This window comes from Mytilus edulis, chromosome 7 (assembly GCF_963676685.1).
Source record: "Mytilus edulis chromosome 7, xbMytEdul2.2, whole genome shotgun sequence".
Classification (NCBI taxonomy): Eukaryota; Metazoa; Mollusca; class Bivalvia; order Mytilida; family Mytilidae; genus Mytilus; species Mytilus edulis.
In genome coordinates, this window is record NC_092350.1 from 21,103,518 (window position 1) to 21,122,170 (window position 18,653).

The following is an 18,653-nucleotide window of genomic DNA, read 5'->3' on the forward strand; positions in this document are numbered from 1 at the left end:
TCAAAAACCAGAATGCCAATTCTTATTTTTGCCATATTCTATTAGTCACAAGTTGACTTTATTAAAAACGTTGCAATAACTTCTGAATTTTGAATTTACAGCAGTCCGGATTCTACTTTGTCAAAATTATCTCCCCATTACGCTGCCAATTTAGCTCTTGAAACCCTATAAATTTTGGATGTATCAAATACTCTTGCTTTATATGTTTTCAAGACAAAATATTCAACTCAAACACGCCATAACAATAAATAAGAACACTAACTATGTTTACTGACTCTTTGATATTTACATAATCTATCCTTTTTGTCATACATTGTCAGTACTCTTTGAATATAAAGAAACCCTGTTCATACGTACTCTACACATATTTCCCAGAATAGACCTGAGTGCAATTGATGCTGCTATAAAATCTTTTCTGTTAAGCTGGGGTCACACATTCACGATTTTTACTGCCGTCCTTGACAGGACCATTCCCGATTAAAATTTGTCAAAAGTCTGATCAAGATCGTGTGAATCGTGGATGGAAATTCGATTTGTATCTTTCGCCAGGTAAAATTCGACCGAGTCTGTCACGACTGCGGCCCGATTCTACCGAATGTAATCCGACAGAGATCAGATAGTGACAAGACAGTGAACCGACGCTGACGGAAGTTATCCGTTCGAAAACTGTCGGCATAATCGGGATGATCGGGTACTGTCGGAACGTAATCCTATCACGGTCCGCTCTATCGCATTGCAAACGGCTTTGTCTGGTCTCAGTTGTATTGTATTCTGTTATTGTCGGGACTTCTCCAGATCATTCCCGTTCCATAGGACACCGTCCTGAATACACTTTATGTAATCTGACTAGAAAAAATTGGCTGAGTTTCCCCGAATGTTACGGGACGCACCTAACTGTCGGGGTGCTTTGCCGACCAGTAGGAATCTGTTACTAACTAAAACGACTGCGTTCAGACAATAATAGGACATTCCAGATAATTGAGGATACTTTTCTTGTCGTATCGCTGTCTGATCTCAAACGGGAGCAATAATCGGCAATGTGTGAACCCCGCATTATATTTGGATGAAAATCTCCAATTTGGTTTGCTGAAATATTATTTAATCTTTTTACTATATGCCTCGTTCACACGTACGTTTTAATTAGAATTGAATTTGAATCTGATGCAAATCGAAAATTCGCTTATCTTGTTCACAAGACTTCTTTTTATACGACCGCAAAATTTGAAAAAAATTTCGTCGTATATTGCTATCACGTTGGCGTCGTCGTCGTTGTCTGAATACTTTTAGTTTTCGCACTATAACTTTAGTAAAAGTGAATAGAAATCTATGAAATTTTAACACAAGGTTTATGACCACAAAAGGAAGGTTGGGATTGATTTTGGGAGTTTTGGTCCCAACATTTTAGGAATTAGGGGCCAAAAAGGGCCCAAATAAGCATTTTCTTGGTTTTCGCACTATAACTTTAGTTTAAGTTAATAGAAATCTATGAAATTTTGACACAAGGTTTATGACCACAAAATAAAGGTTGGGATTGATTTTGGGAGTTTTGGTTCCAACAGTTTAGGAATTAGGGGCCAAAAAAGGGCCCAAATAAGCATTATTCTTGGTTTTCGCACAATAACTTTAGTTTAAGTAAATAGAAATCAATGAAATTTGAACACAATGTTTATGACCACAAAAGGAAGGTTGGTATTGATTTTGGGAGTTTTGGTCACAACAGTTTAGGAATTAGGGGCCAAAAAGGGACCCAAATAAGCATTTTTCTTGGTTTTTGCACCATTACTTTAGTATAAGTAAATAGAAATCTATGAAATTTAAACACAAGGTTTATGACCATAAAAGGAAGGTTGGTATTGATTTTGGGAGTTTTGGTCCCAACAGTTTAGGAATAAAGGGCCCAAAGGGTCCAAAATTAAACTTTGTTTGATTTCATCAAAAATTGAATAATTGGGGTTCTTTGATATGCCGAATCTAACTGTGTATGTAGATTCTTAATTTTTGGTCCCGTTTTCAAATTGGTCTACATTAAGGTCCAAAGGGTCCAAAATTAAACTTAGCTTGATTTTAACAAAATATCAATCATTGGGGTTCTTTGATATGCTGATTCTAAAAATGTACTTAGATTTTTTACTATTGGCCCAGTTTTCAAGTTGGTCCAAATCGGGGTCCAAAATTAAACTTTGTTTGATTTCATCAAAAATTGAATAATTGGGGTTCTTTGATATGCCAAATCTAACTGTGTATGTAGATTCTTAATTTTTGGTCCTGTTTTAAAATTGGTCTACATTAAAGTCCAAAGGGTCCAAAATTAAATAAAAGTTAGATTTTAACAAAAATTGAATTCTTGAGTCTCTTTGATATGCTGAATCTAAACATGTACTTAGATTTTTGATTATGGGCCCAGTTTTCAAGTTGGTCCAAATCAGGATCCAAAATTATTATATTAAGTATTGTGCAATAGCAAGAAATTTTCAATTGCACAGTATTCAGCAATAGCAAGAAATCTTCAATTGCACAGTATTCAGCAATAGCAAGAAATCTTCAATTGCACAGTATTGTGCAATAGCAAGAAATCTTCAATTGCACAGTATTGTGCAATAGCAAATATTTTAAATTGCACAGTATTGTGCAATAGCAAGAAAATCCAATTGGATTTCAATTGGAGTTATCTTTCTTTGTCCAGAATAGTAGTTGAATCAACTTAAATCATTGTTTTATACAATATACAATGTATATTCACTTTTACTACCAACTGATAGATTAAAACAATCTTTACCATTCAGTAATAACAAGCACTTTTTTACATTTTAATATTTTATGATGTATTTAAATGAGTAGTTATTGTTGCAAACTTCATTAGAAATTTGAATTGAGATCAGTTTTGAAATAAGGGAAAGGGGCATGTGAAAAAAAAAATTGAGGGGTCAATTTTTTTCATTTCAGATTTCATAAATAAAAAGAAAATTTCTTCAAACATTTTTTTGAGAGGATTAATATTCAGCAGCATAGTGAATTGCTCAAAGGCAAAAAATTTTTTTTAAGTTCATTAGACCACATTCATTCTGTGTCAGAAACCTATGCTGTGTCAACTATTTAATCACAATCCAAATTTAGAGCTGAATCCAGCTTGAATGTTGTGTCCATACTTGCCCCAACCGTTCAGGGTTCAACCTCTGCGGTCGTATAAAGCTGCGCCCTGCGGAGCATCTGGTTTTAATTTGAATCTAACTGGAATTGGCTAATTTGATTATCCAATTTGCATTAGAAATGCAATTTTTGTTACTACGATATTTTAATTTGCCTCAATTCAAATTAAACTATGGTGTGGACACTTTCTTAATTAAATATTGTAGTTCAAATTAAATTATAACTAATTAATTGGTAATGCTAATAAAAAGTTAAAGTTGTTAGGACAGTAATTAGACAATATACGTATAGTGTCTTGAAATATGAAATTTATTTGTATGAGGCTTAGAAACGGGAAAATGCGAGGTTCTACCGAGCATTTTCCCGTTTCGTGCCGAATACAAATAAATTTCATATTTCAAGACACTGTACGTATATTGTTTTTACACTGAAATCGATAAAAAAAAATTTAAAAAAATAAAAATATGAAACAAATATTATTTAAAAAAAAAGTGTTAGGAATTTCCCCCTTGGGGTACCATTTTGGGGTATTTCCCTATGAGCATAGTCTAGGCGGTAAGCATTGACAATTTAAGGAATAAGAAAGCAAAAATGAATTTAATTAATAACATTTGATAAACAAATTTATGATAAAAGAGATGATTTTTCATTTCCTATTGTTAATTATCCATTTTTAGATGGTGACGTTCCCTTGTCACCATCTTATGGTGTTTATATATCTCAACTTGTACGATTCGCTCGTGTATGTAACAATGTATTAGATTTTAGCGAGAGAAATTTATGTATTACTGAAAAATTATTACACCAGGGTTTTCGATATCACAAACTGGTCAAAACATTTACTAAATTTTATCACCGGTATAAGGAAATAATTCGTAAATATAACTCAACATGCAGACATCTTATACGTTCAGGTATTTCACATCCAAAATTTTATGGAAATATTCTTTATAAAGCACAAAAATGTCAGTATTCTCCTCAGAAACTAACAAAACCTTTAAATAGACTTATTAAAAGGGGATATAGTTACGATACTGTTGTCAGGTCATTAAAGATTGCATATTTTGACTTTAACATTGATTCACTGATAGGGTCTTTGCATCGGAACTAAACACATTTATTTCTAAAAAAACAGTTGTTGGCATGACACGGGTTATGTTCTTCTCATATATTTTATGATAGTATGATACTAAACCCCTAACGGGAGGGATTGTACCTGATATTCATATGATGAAGACATAATCTTTCAATCAGTTTAATTGAGGTCTGGAGCTGGCATGTCAGTTAACTGCTAGTAGTCTGTTGTTATTTATGTATTATTGTCATTTTATTTATTTTCTTTTGTTACATCTTTTGACATTAGACTCGGACTTCTCTTGAATTGAATTTTAATGTGCGTATTGTTATTGTTTTACTTTTCTACATTGGCTAGAGGTATAGGGGGAGGGTTGAGATCTCATAAACATGTTTAACCCCGCCGCAATTTTGCGCCTGTCCCAAGTCAGGAGCCTCTGGCCTTTGTTAGTCTTGTATTATTTTAAATTTTAGTTTCTTGTGTATAATTCGGAGTTTAGTATGACGTCCATTATCACTGTACTATTATGCATATTTTAGGGGCCAGCTGAAGGACACCTACGGGTGCGGGAATTCTCGCTACATTGAAGACCCATTGGTTGCCTTCGGCTGTTGTTTGCTCTATGGTCGGGTGGTTGTCGCTTTGACATATTCACCATTTCCTTTCTCAATTTTATGGTATATAAATTACCAATTTGAAGAAATAACAGGTTTAAATTCATAAAAGTTTGACCATTGTTACTACACGTTGTCATGGTTGTGACGTGACGTTGTAAGTAGGCGGGGCTTATAGGTGAGTTGAGGTCATTGACGTATAAAGCTAACGTTTATACGTATAGCTTTATCTGTATAGTAAAATAGCTGATTGCAGTATAAAGCAAATTTGACGCGCATTGCAATTGTTTTTGTTTTAGACTCAGTTAATGCGAATCGAATTAGAATCACGTGTGAATGCAGCTTTATATTCAAGTTATGGTACTGAGGTAAAAATATTCAAATATTTCAGAGATAATTATTGCTTTCATAAAATGTTTTTTAACCGTACAATCTATAATGAATTTTTAGTACACCTGTCGAAAGGCACAGTGCATCAGTTCTCTTATTTGCCAGATATTGGGCTGAACTGTAATTTGAAGGAGAACAAAATAGTTGTTTCCATTTTGCAAGTAGTAAAAGGTCAAAGTTAGATCTATCAAAATGCAGACTTGTTGTGAATTTATAAATTATCAAAATATCCTTTATCTTTTAGGATGTGTACTGGCTCATAAAGGTTGTATCAATGAAGCAAGAGATATATTTGCCCAAGTAAGGGAGGCAACTGCTGATTTTTGTGACGTATGGCTAAATATAGCACATATCTATGTAGAACAGAAACAATATGTGGCTGCCGTTCAGATGGTAAGAATAAGATGGGTTTCTATTTGTTAAATAAAGCAAAAAAATCACTAATTTTGTGAGAGAAAAAAAACTTAAAATTTCTGTATTTTCAATTGGATGCTTTTTTTGACAATTTTTATTTTAATTTTATTTCAAAATGCTGAAGGTTGAATTTACACTTCCTGTAGATGTTATGGTTCTTGTCAACTTGGAAATAGAACATAATTTGGAATCTAAAATCAACAAAGAAAGACAGATTTTTACAACCAACAATAAGAAAATAGGCTAACATTTAAAAAAAAGGAGACAGAACACTTTAAAATGAGTACGGTAAATTGATCCTCATTAAAAATGTAAGGGGCAAATCCAAGAGACCTGGAAGGTTTAAGCAGTTCCTGTACAACACATAGACTATTTATTATTAGTATGAAAACGAGGAATTTCTATACAAATAAACACATTTGGTCTTTAATTACTTAAATGTTGACCATGTAAGCCTAGAAAAAGAGGTTTATTCAAAGAAGAAATGCCTTTTAGGTGAAAATATATACATAACAAATATTATTTTGTCTTTTTAGTACGAGAACTGTTTGAAGAAGTTTTTCAAGTACAATAATGTTGAAGTGATGGTGTATTTAGCTCGGGCGTACTTTAAATGTGGTCGATTGAAGGAGTGCAAGAACATTCTATTAAAGGTATGGCAAAGAGGTTTCTATAAAAGAGACTTTTAGTCTATTAAAGGGCATCTACCAAATGTCTGAACAAAATCTGAGATTTTCAGAAAGATATCACAATGGAACTACATCAATATGTAATGAACCTTCAGAATGCATCTAATTTATATTTATTTGAATTATGTTTTAAAGTGTACCTGTAGTTAAAAATGATAAAATATAAGGTAAATACATATTATAAATAAACACCTGGGAGAACTTCATTAAACAGCATCAACCTGGCAATAAAGACTAAACATTTATTACTTGTTTTGTTTAGAACATTAAGTTTGCCCACACGTCACATAACCATTGAAAGGTGGCCTCTAAAATAAGCAGGGTTTCTGCTGGCGTTCACCTTATTTCGCATTTTGCAAAAATATAAGAATTGTGGCGATTAAAATTCATTAATTGCAAAAGAATTTAGCGAAAGAAATAAATCAATTTGATTTTATAGATGCTGAACAATGTTTTTCCTCTAACTAGATGGAAAATATATATCTGATAAACTTATTGAAGTCCTAGAAATAAAAAATTATGTCATGATCTCTATTTGAATTGTCTAGTATCTTTTGAAAAGTAAATAATGTGTGATTATTTATTTCAATGTATCTTAAAATAAAAAATTTATCATACACAGCAATGGGACAAACAGATATTTTTTTTTGGAAGGAAAATTGTCAGAAAAATATGTTTATGTTTTTGGCTAAAAAGAATTGAAAATGGTGAAAAATATATTGTTTTGCCGAAAGAGGTGGCCAAAAAAAAAATGACCCAGGGGCAACCCTGAATAAGTATCCATAAAGAAATGCATAGCTTCACTGAATGTGTATGATTTATCCAGGCACTTTGTTTCTTCTACCAATAAATCAAACTGTAATGGAATGGAAGGAATGTTTAGAAAGTGTTTCCAAACATTTTTTTGTACTCCGCGACATAGGTGGGAAATCTGTGCTTTCAGAACCATGTGTCGATGATGTGAATACTGTTAAGTCATTGGATTTTATGTTTTGATCTTTTTCATTCATTCTCACATGAATTAGCTCAAGAATTAACATACTACTCAAGCTAGACATGTTAGCGTATGCAGTAATGGCTTTATCATAATTTTGTCAGGTTTGAATCTACATAGATGTTGGTAAATAAATTAGTCTTCAATAGTGAGCAAATCTACATAAAAAAAGTGAATGTCTTAAGGCTTAGGGAGCAAGAACACCCTTTTGTATAAATCTCAGTCCTGATACGTGTACATGTTAGGTCTTATCTTAAGTGTGGTCTTTTAATTGTCTGATTTACTTCTCATATTATTGATAAAACCGTGTCATTGTCCCTTTTACTCAGATATTACATTATTGATGTTTTAACTTTATAATTAAGATATATATTGAATTTAGAATTCTATTATAATCAGAAATATTGTTTCATTATAAGATTATATATACTGGAATAGATTTCTGATGTTAATGCTTTCCAAGGTACTAAGAAAATAATTAAATATTGTAATTTTGAATAAAACATATTCTTGAATCAATAGAATAATTTTCCATGTTGCATTAATGCAAGTTTGCCTTGCATGCCATTAAATTCTATTTGGAGTGTAATATTTCTTAAAAAAGATAACTATCAGCTTTACTTAGACCCTCAAATAGCAAATTTTAGATTCTTGTGTATAGCAACATATCATTATAATGTCGTTTTAGGTTTTAAATACCTTTTAGTAAAATTAAATTTGTTTTCTAGTACAATTTAGTATTTTTTTTGTGACAGCAGTATGAAATTAGATTGTTTTTTTTTTAATCTTTAAAATTTTCTTTAAATAACAAAAGTGTTTTTACATTGTTTTTTGAAAAACAGATTGACTGCATGCAATTTACAAAAAGATATTTTTGTAAATATTTTTTTGTGATCAATCTTTGATAATACAAAATTTGATCCGATAACTTTAAAGCTCCCAATTTAAAAATTTACACAAATTTTTGGTAGAATAATCTTTTTTGTAGTATCATTACAGCTAGATTCAAAGCATAATTCTAATGCAATTATTTTGTATCAATGGTTCTGATTGGATGACAGTTAGCGTAAAATTCTCTATCTCCTTCTCTGTAACTAAGGAAGCCGACATTTTGAATTGCTGAATGTATTGACATGTCATTTCTACAATAATAAGCCAAAAAACCCACATGTTGCACCTTAAAATCTTCTTTTTATCAAATTTTATTACATTCTGAAGCGACACAGAAGCCAGAAAATGCCCGGTGTTTATGTTTGACGCTGGAAGCATACCTATGACGTCACCTAGTGTAGGGACCAAGGAAGCCATAACATCTTTTCGCGGAATTTTCTTTAATGAAGATTTTACACTGAAATAATGATTGAAATTTAGTTATGAACTTGTTTTGCATTAGAATAGAGATAACTGTATTGCATTTAAAGTTTTGCGGACGTCCATCGGTAGTTTTACTGTCGCAAATACCTGTTTACCTGTCTCCGCTACGCGTCGCCAGGTAAACTATTTGCGACAGTAAAACTACCGATGGACGTCCTTAAAGCTTCAAATACAATACAGTTATCTCTTAAATCACATAGTCTTTTCCATGTAAGGACATGACACAACATCTACTTTAAATTCTGAAATATTTGACAAAAATTAGTGCTTTTTCAATTTTGTTCTCTCTAGAGAGGTCTGGTCTTTGTTTCACTGAACATCCTACACCTTAAAATGATCATAATTAATTAAAGGGGCACTAGCTGTCAAATTCATGGTCACTGATTTGACTCAAATTCTCATATTTGATTTATAACAATGTAAAATATTTATCCAAACTATCGAAAGTCTAAAATAAACAGTTTACAGAGCATGGGGTAGATAATATATAGGTTCGTTTCGTGTGTATTTTAGTCCAGATGCCATCTAATTAACTATCGATTTGACCTCAGATCGTACAATTGGATTTTTATAGGTCTGTTTGATTTGATTTTATAGATTAGAAATAGATGTTCTCATTGTTTTTAACCCTATAAGAATGATTTTATGTGCATCGAATTAGTAATCAAATGATTTACCATAGTTTCACTTTCATTGTTGACATTCTTTTTCTTTAAATAACCAGTTCACGTACAATGCATGCGTTGTCAATCTCTAGCTAGGGGTTAAATTGAAGTACACATGAATACGGATTTAAAGAGGTCGACTCATTCACTTGCAAGTGAATAACTAATTATCGATGTTTCTTAGTGTAATTTGACAAAATTGAACCTTTTTGGCTGCAAAAAGCGAATTGTTATTTCACTATTTCACTGTCATTATTGATTGAACAGAAAAAAATCAAACTTTAGATTTTTTATATATCTCGTAGCTAGTGCCCCTTTAACAGATCAGTATACTTACGATCAAATTTAGTAATAATTTTTTTGTGAAATACATGATTTGTCCTTTTCTGATAACAAAAAAATGACTGCCATTTAAGAAAATTAGGTTTTACAAGAGAAATTTAATACTGAAACCACACAATATTACTTCATCTATTCTTGTAGTAGTAAAATGTACTTATTCAAAATTTCTGCACTTCTTCAATACTGTTTGTTATTTGATAGCACACATATACTAACAAAAAAACAGATGACTGTTCAACTTTATAAATCAGGAATATGACAGTTGTTTCCCATTGGTCCATTATGTGTTTGAGCTTTGATTTTGCCATTTGATAAGGGACTTTTTGTTTTGAATTTTCATTGGAGTTGGTATTTTTGTATTTAACTTTTTCCTTTCTTACAGGCTCGACATGTTGTTCCCAGTGACACAGTACTCCTATATAATGTAGCTTTAGTTCAGCAGAAATTAGCCACATCTATTCTGAAGGATGAAAAGAGTAACTTAAAGACTGTACTTAGTGCTGTGAGAGACTTGGAACTGGCTCATAAGTATGTTGTATAAATTAAAAAAAAATGAATATGTGGTATAATTGCCAATGAAACAACTTTTTACCAGAAACCAAATGATGTAGAATTTAACAAATATAGGTCACTGTACTGCCATAAGCTTCCAACAATGAGCAAAACCTGATTTAAAATTAAAAAAAATATTTTAAATATTCATAGCAAAAGCAATTATTGACAAATTGAAGTATTTCACTGTATTTCAGCTTTTCACTTAAAAATATTGTGGTTTTTTTTATAATAAATATCAAATATCTTTTTATACAAAACTAAGTGTTGATTTTTATGCAGTTAAGCTGCATTATGCGAGCACCCTAGATTTGTGTTCTACCCAATAAATGCTGAAATACTTGCCATTGTTATTATCTAGCCGAATAATATGTTATATATAACTAATTGAACACTTTTTTAAGACTTTTTATTCTGGATTACAAAAAATATGACAAGAAAAACCTTAAATGATCGTCGATTTATCCAAAAGTTTTGAAGTTACACATAGGAAGTAGTGCTTATTAAGAATCCTTGTTTAGTTCGTTATGACTTGTGCTTTTAGCTAAGATGTCAAAGAACAATTGCATGAAATATTTAATCGCCGAAAATCTCTTAAGACAAGTAGCTTAGATTTCCCAAATGGCAAAAGTCGTAGGGATATTGTTTGTCATCAATACGTAGTACAACTACGTCAGTAGTCTATTATATAATAAGTTCAATTGTTCATGCTGTTGGCGGCAATTTCAAATTAGAAAAAGAAATTTTCATAGCTTTTCAATTTGGAGGCAGGTGTGCAAATTAGCAGTGGTCTGAGGTCCGCGACCTTCCACTTTTGCAAGCGGAATTTCGACTAGGATAGTTGGTTTCTAGCTACGCCCGACGTAGTCACCTTCCACTTGAAAGAAAATAAGAAATTACTTTGCAAACCTTTTCACCATGTTCACCAAAGTCTCCAATTAAGCGAGCTAAAAACTTATTTTTATCATTATTATTTATGACAGCGATGTTCATTTTGTTCAACCGCTAGCTTTATACAGAAAATCGCCGACAAATATTGTATAAATTCGAGTAATATCGTATCTGATTGACAAAAACAACATTGTAAACATATAACAATGGCGTCCGTGAAGACAAAATTTTACAATATCGGATCCGATTCCGGAAGCGGGTAAGGATAATTCCGGGTTTGGCGATCAATTACTAAATAAATCAAAGCAGGTGAAAAAATAAATCTATGCATGGTAAATGAATATAAACACTAGAATTGTAATCCAAAAGATATATGTAAAAGAAAGAAAAAGCAGAAAAAGATTTTATACAGATTGAAACTCAAAATTACTTTTTGACAAATTTTAATTTAAAAACCCTCCAATACAACGTGACAGCTGGGAACAGTATATCTAACAATATACATGTTCATGGTCACAATCTAAATTTTCTTTATCAGTGATAAATGATGATAATGCATGTGAGATGCTTTTAAAGTGTAAACATATTACTGCAATTTCGAAGGGTTAATTGTTTTTCTCAATTTTGAAGTGTCAATTAAAGTAGCTGAAAGTTTCTTTCTTTATTTTCACAAATAATGCAACTATATTATATATACCTAAATGTAAGTAAATCATATGATATATAGGTGGCATTCTTTGGGCCACTCTACCCCCTCCTGTTTGATAACTTGGAAACGGTCGAGCTCCCCACCCCTAAACCATATGAGGAGCAGATCCAGGATTTTAGGTTAGGAGGGGTGCAAACTTAAATTTTCGCTGAGCAGAGCAAGGCTAAAAATAATTTGAGGTAAAATAATCAAAATATTCTTTATTAAGCTGAGAACAACCCATGCTTTGCAAATTCAAGGGGGATGCAACCATATATATTCATGTTTGTGACAATATGAAAAATCAAATGAAATATAGGAAGAGTCGCCGGGGGTCACCCCACCCTTCCTGTTTTAGAATTTAAAAATGGTTCAGATCCCCACCCCTCAACCATATATATTCATGTATGGGACAATATAACAAATCAGATGAAATATAGGGGGAGTCCCTTGGGTCACCCCACCCCCTCCTGTTTGTGAATTTGAAACCCGTTGAGATCGCCACCCCTTAACCATATATTCATGTATGGGACAATATAACAATTCAAATGAAAGATAGGGGGGGTCCCTGAGGTCACTGTACACCCTCCTGTTTGAGAACTTGGAAATGGCCAAGATCCTTACCCCTAAACCATATATACTCATGTATGGGACAATATAACAAATCAAATAAAATATAGGGGAAGTCCCTGTGGTCACCCCAACCCTCCTGTTTGAGAACTTGGAAACGGTTGAGATCCCCACGCCAAAACAATATATATTCATGTATGGGCCAAATTATAACTAATTAAATGAAATATAGGTGGAGTCCCTGGGGTCACCCTACCCCTCTTGTTTGAGAACTTGGAAACCAATGAGATCCCCACCCCTAAACCATATATATTCATGTATGGGACAATATAACAAATAAAATGAAATGTAGGGGAAGTCCCTAGGGTCACCCTACCCCCAGTGGCGGATCCATAAATTTTCAGAAGTGGGGGCCCGCTGACTGACCTAAGAGGGGGCCCGCTCCAGTCACGCTTCAGTGATTCCCTATATCATCAACCAATTTTTTTCCCAAAAAGGGGGGCCGGGCCCCCTGCCCCCTAAATCCTCTGCCTACCCCTACCTGTTTGAGAACTTGAAAACCGTTGAGATCCCCACCCCTAAATTATATATATTCATATGTATGGGACAAAATAACAAATCATTTACATTTACTATGGGCAGGTCAGTCAGACCTCACCTTTGATCCCTGTTGTAGTGAACATTTGTCTGATTCGTGTCTCATAACTTTTGTACTATAGAATACAAACTCAGTTTTCTTTCCAGAGAAACCAGTCAATTCATACAACTACATGTTCATTCTAAGTCAACTTGAACTTTTAGCAGTCAAATAAAACTAAGGTTAACTACCAAGTAGAACATCTGCAATCATTGGGAACTTGTGCCACTGCAGACTCACCATTAAAAAATATACATTGTTATATGCACTGCTTTTGAAACCTTGATAACATATAAATTATTTGCCTTAATAAATCAATCAATAGATAAACATGAATGTACTATATATGAATGTTTATTGTTGAGGCAACATTGCCAGTTTTCATAATTACGGTTGCCTTGGTTTTTGGTTAACTGCCTTGAGTGCTTACAGCGCTTTGATTCTAATTGATTAATTTAACAGGTATTTTAGTCATTTGAGTACCTATGGTGACAGAATGAAATTTGATTTGGCACAAGCAGCGGCAGAGGCAAGGTAATATACTAAACAATTATTAGTTGCAAGTTTGAGGTAGGATAGCAACTGTCTTGGAATAAACTAATATAAGGATAAAAATGATAAAAAAGGAAAACATTTAAAAATGGTGTTCAAAAGGTTATGAGCACCAAAATTTTGCAAAGAACACACACAGTTGTAGTATTTTACAATATAGATAATGTTAATGACCAGCAGATTGTTTTCAAGGACCACCAGGGAAAATAGTAATTCCCAAAACTCTGTTATGAATCACAAATAATGTTTATGCTCATTTATTTGAATTTTTGACATGAATTAAAACATTAGAATTTGTATGTTTCTAGGCAATGTTCTGATTTGCTGAGTCAGGCTCAGTATCACGTGGCACGAGCACGTAAAATTGTTAATATTCATATATATGTTCTAGGCAATGTTCTGATTTGCTGAGTCAGGCTCAGTATCACGTGGCACGAGCACGTAAAATTGTTAATATTCATATATATGTTCTAGGCAATGTTCTGATTTGCTGAGTCAGGCTCAGTATCACGAGCACGTAAAATTGTTAATATTCATATATATGTTCTAGGCAATGTTCTGATTTGCTGAGTCAGGCTCAGTATCACGTGGCACGAGCACGTAAAATAGACGAAGCGGATCAAGAGAGACGACAGAAACAAGAGGAAGACAGAAATGCAATCAGACAGAAAGTTCAAGAACAACAGGTTAATTATCAACAATTATATTTTCAACATGTATCAAAATATTTATTTTTGGAAATTATATTTTTTGCTTACATACAGTATAAATTTTATAAAAAAAAACAAAGGATGTATGGGATATCAATTCATTTCAAAAAATCAGAACATGCACAGCAACAACACAAAAATCAATGGAACAATGCTTTAATTGTTGTTGTTCATCTCAAAGTCACAGCATATATAGCATATTGTCAACTTGATTACACATTGTTACCAGTGTTATTCTGACATATTTTTTTTCGTATATCACCAGACTTTGAATGATGATTGTAAAAACCCATTCAAATAGTTTAAAAAACATTGTAGTTAAGGTTATATGGAATTAAAATTAATATAGACAATAATTATCTCCTTGTTTGCTTTTCTTATTCCAAGTGTTGTTTTCTAAAAGTCTCATTACAATCCCTTCACAAATTGATGAGAAAAAAACAAAACTGAACCAGAAACCTTTATGTACTAAAATAAGTACAACGACCCTATTATAAACTTCTACATTTCAGATGGAAAAACAGAGAATTAAATCTGAGATGGAGGCTAAGATGATGGAACAGAGAGCTAAATATGTGGCCAAAGCTAAGGCTATAGCATTAGAACCAGAGATGGAAGATAAACCACGGAAATCAGGAGGGGGAAAGGTTGGTTTGTTTGTTCGTTTAAAATGATTTTCAATACAATCCTAAAATTTTATAAGAAGAAAAAGAAAGAAAGGGAGTGGATTTAAACATCAACAATTTGATGAGAAATGAGAAAGTGTGATCCTACATGTATATTTTTAAAAGATACATATAGATGAGTAATCGGTAATTTCTAAAAAAATAATTAAAAAAACTTTCAAGGTATTTCTGTTATACTGTCATTAAGATGAAGCAAAAGATACCAACAGCATCAAGGTATTTCTGTTATACTGTCATTAAGATGAACCAAAAGATACCAACAGCATCAAGGTATTTCTGTTATACTGTCATTAAGATGAACCAAAAGATACCAACAGCATCAAGGTATTTCTGTTATACTGTCATTAAGATGAACCAAAAGATACCGAAAGGACATTCAAACTCGTAAGACTAACAGACAAAATAGTTCACAAAGTACAACAAATAAAACTAAAAACTGAGCAACATGTCCACCACCAAAAACTTAGGGTGATCTCAGATGCCCTTAAAAAGAAACAACTAGCCATCAACTAGATTGATGAGGTTACATGATATTAAGTCAGCTTAGTTCCTATCACCTAATGATTTTTCAGGATTATCATTTCCTCATTTCAAATGAAATTTTGTATTAATAAAAAAAAATCCTGTAGAAGTCAAAGAGAATGATGATTTTATTAAAATATAACAATTTTGATATATATAGAGGTCAATGATGAGAATTTTAATGAAACATAATATTTCTAACTGTTATAGGTTAATAATGATTGTGTTTTAATGTATCAAATATTTTGACTTGTAGAGAGGTAAGAAGGCTGATGATGATGACTTTGTTTCTGATGGAAGTGGAGATGATGCTCCAAGGAGAAAGAAGAAACGTCACGGCTCAGACGATGAAAGATCAAAGAAACGCAAAAAGAGGAGGTATGGCTAGGTTAAAAGACTAAATTAATCATTCACAGAATTTTTTACTTAATACTAAAAGAGAGTTAACCATAAGAAAAATAGGTTTAACAACTCTTGAGTAGTGGATATTGCTTGATTTCAATTCTTGTTATTTAATTGAGATATTTATAATCCTTAAAAACAACCAAAAAGTTGTTTTTTAAGTTATTGTCCATGGGCAGAGAAAATATGTGCAACATGGGGGACATTGAAACTCTGTTCTTTAATTTTCAAGAAAATTTTGGTTTTTTTTTATTTTGAAAAATATAACTTTCTGCATAGTTGCACAATCAGACATTATCGTTAAGTTAAATGGGGAGTGGTATATAGTTTTTTGTAAAATGTTAATCTTAAAATCTTTAGATCCACATCTCATTCATAATTTTCTTAAAAGTCACACCATTAAAATTATTTGCATTTTTAGAGGGAAAAGGGATGATGGTGACAGTGATGAGGATACAGGACGAGGCAGGAAGGAACGTAAAGGAAGGAAGAGGAAGGATGGAAAGAATAGGAATCCAGACTCTGATGATGGTTTGTCTGCTAAACAACGTAGAAAGGTCGTATCCAAGGCAATGATCTCCTCCAGTGAAGGGTCAGATTCAGAAGGAGCCAAGAAACTTAGAATTCATGAGTAAGTTATTAAAATAAAACTAAAATTCAATTACCAAGAAGTTCCTTTTAATTTGTTTTTACATTAATTTGGGTATACTTTGTTGAAGTTGAGAAAACATATTCATTGGATTTAAGTCCTCTGGTTTAAACAAAACATTCTCTAAAACTTATTTTTATGAATATGCTTGATCATGTGAGTTCATCTTAGTTTTTGTTTTGCTCAATCTTGAGTTTTGTGTTACGGGAACTGTTTATGCCACATCTTCTTTTTTAAATGTTGTATGTCTTTTCATTGGTTTTCTTTTGGCTATTGAATTGTCTGTTTATTTCAATTTTTTAATATGCCCCTTTGAAACCTCTACCTTTCTTTGCATATAAATTAGGTATAGTTCAGGGAAAGTATAAAAATGACTTTTAGGACATATTGGTTTTTATGCCCCAACTATGGGCATTATATTTTTCGGTCTGTGCATTTTTTATGCCCTTAGAAATTTTGACAGGACATTTTATGGTATACAAATGTCCCATGTCCGTCCGTCTGTTTGTCTGTTTGTCTGTCTGTCCGGCGTAAATATGTTGCACCGTAACTTGAGAACGACTCATCCAAATTCCATGAAACTTAATATAGTTGTTTCTTATGATGGTCAAATGATCTGTATACTTTTTGGTGAAAATAAGATTAAAAATTTTTGAGTTATGGCACTTTGTATTAACTAAAACAGGGGTGTGTTTTTTTTCCCATGTCACACTGTATCTCAAAAACAATTGTTGATTATTGCTTAAAACTTTACACACTTTTTAGTTATATTGATCTTAATATCTGTATACTTTTTGGTGATGATTCAAAATTTCATTTTTAAGTAATTGAGTATTTTGTAAAAAAGGGGGATTTTTTTTTACATGTCATGCTGTATCTCAAAAACAATATATAATTATTGCTTTAAACTTTACACACTTCTTTGTTATATTAATCTAAAGATCTGTATACTTTTTGGTTTTGATTCAAAATTTTATTTTAGTGATATTTAAAGTTTTTGTAAAAAAAAAAAAAAAGGGGGGGGGGTTTCACATGTCCCACCGTATCTCAAAAACAATTTATGGTTATTGCTTAAAACTTTCTCAGAAACTTCCACACAAGACATCATGCGTATCATGCACTCATGGCGCAGCTGTTTATTCTTTTGTTCATTAGTCCGTCTGTCAGTCAGTCCATCTGTCCTGCTGCAGGTTAAATATTTTGGTCAAGGTAGTTTTTGCTGAAGTGAAGTCCTATCAACTTGAAACTTAGTACACATGTTCTCTATGATATGATCTTTGTAATTTTAATACCAAATAAAGGAAAATTAGAGTTTTTATCCCAATTTCAGGGTTCACGGAACATAGAAAATAATAGTGCAAGTAGGGCATCTGTGTACTATGAACACATTCTTGTTACACACTTATACATACTTAAATAGATTTTTTATTTTAAGCAGATTGAATATGTATATTTCTGCATATGTAATGATTGGATATAAATTTTCAGGGAAAGTGGTAGCGATGATGGACATGTTGGTAAAAGACGAAGAATAATGTCAGAAAGTTCTAGTGATGGTGGGGGTGGAAAATCTGGATCTGATAGATCAAAATCACGTAGTAGATCTAGATCAGGTAGTAGATCAAGGTCAAGATCCAAAAGTGGATCACGTTCAAGATCTGGAAGTAGGTCGAAATCAAGGAGTAGATCTAGATCCAGATCTGGAAGTCGTAAATCAGGTTCTGGAAGTAGATCCAGGTCAAGGTCAAAGTCTAGAAGCAGATCAAGATCAAAGTCTAGAAGCAGATCAAGGTCTAGATCTGGAAGTCGATCAAGATCTAGGTCAAGGTCAAAGAGTATCTCTCCTGCACGCTCAGGAAGTGACTCACCTGCTCGTCGTTCAGGTAGTGGATCTCCAGCTCGTTCAGGGAGTGGTTCACCAAGATCAAGAAGTGTGTCACCAGCTCGATCAGGAAGTGGATCACCAGCAAGGAGTGGTGGTGCACGCAGTCCTGGAGGCTCCCCAGGTGAAGATAGTGACTAAAACAGTCTCATTAGACAGAAATAAAAGTGTGTTCATGTACATTGTTTTTATAAATTCAATACATATA

The 18,653-nt window shown here is 32.7% G+C and overlaps 1 protein-coding gene across 1 annotated transcript in view; it reads left to right on the forward strand.

Annotated features, from left to right (window-relative positions):
• LOC139481024 (RNA polymerase-associated protein CTR9 homolog) overlaps positions 1-18,653 on the forward strand; it is a 54,927-nt gene extending 36,274 nt beyond the window's left edge. Inside the window, exons 16-24 of the mRNA XM_071264054.1 lie at positions 5,471-5,619; positions 6,177-6,293; positions 10,087-10,232; positions 13,505-13,576; positions 14,145-14,280; positions 14,817-14,951; positions 15,769-15,890; positions 16,336-16,545; positions 18,052-18,653. Of these exons, the coding sequence (XP_071120155.1) occupies positions 5,471-5,619; positions 6,177-6,293; positions 10,087-10,232; positions 13,505-13,576; positions 14,145-14,280; positions 14,817-14,951; positions 15,769-15,890; positions 16,336-16,545; positions 18,052-18,586 (1,622 nt within the window). The 3' untranslated portion in view covers positions 18,587-18,653. The remainder of the gene's footprint in view (positions 1-5,470; positions 5,620-6,176; positions 6,294-10,086; positions 10,233-13,504; positions 13,577-14,144; positions 14,281-14,816; positions 14,952-15,768; positions 15,891-16,335; positions 16,546-18,051) is intronic.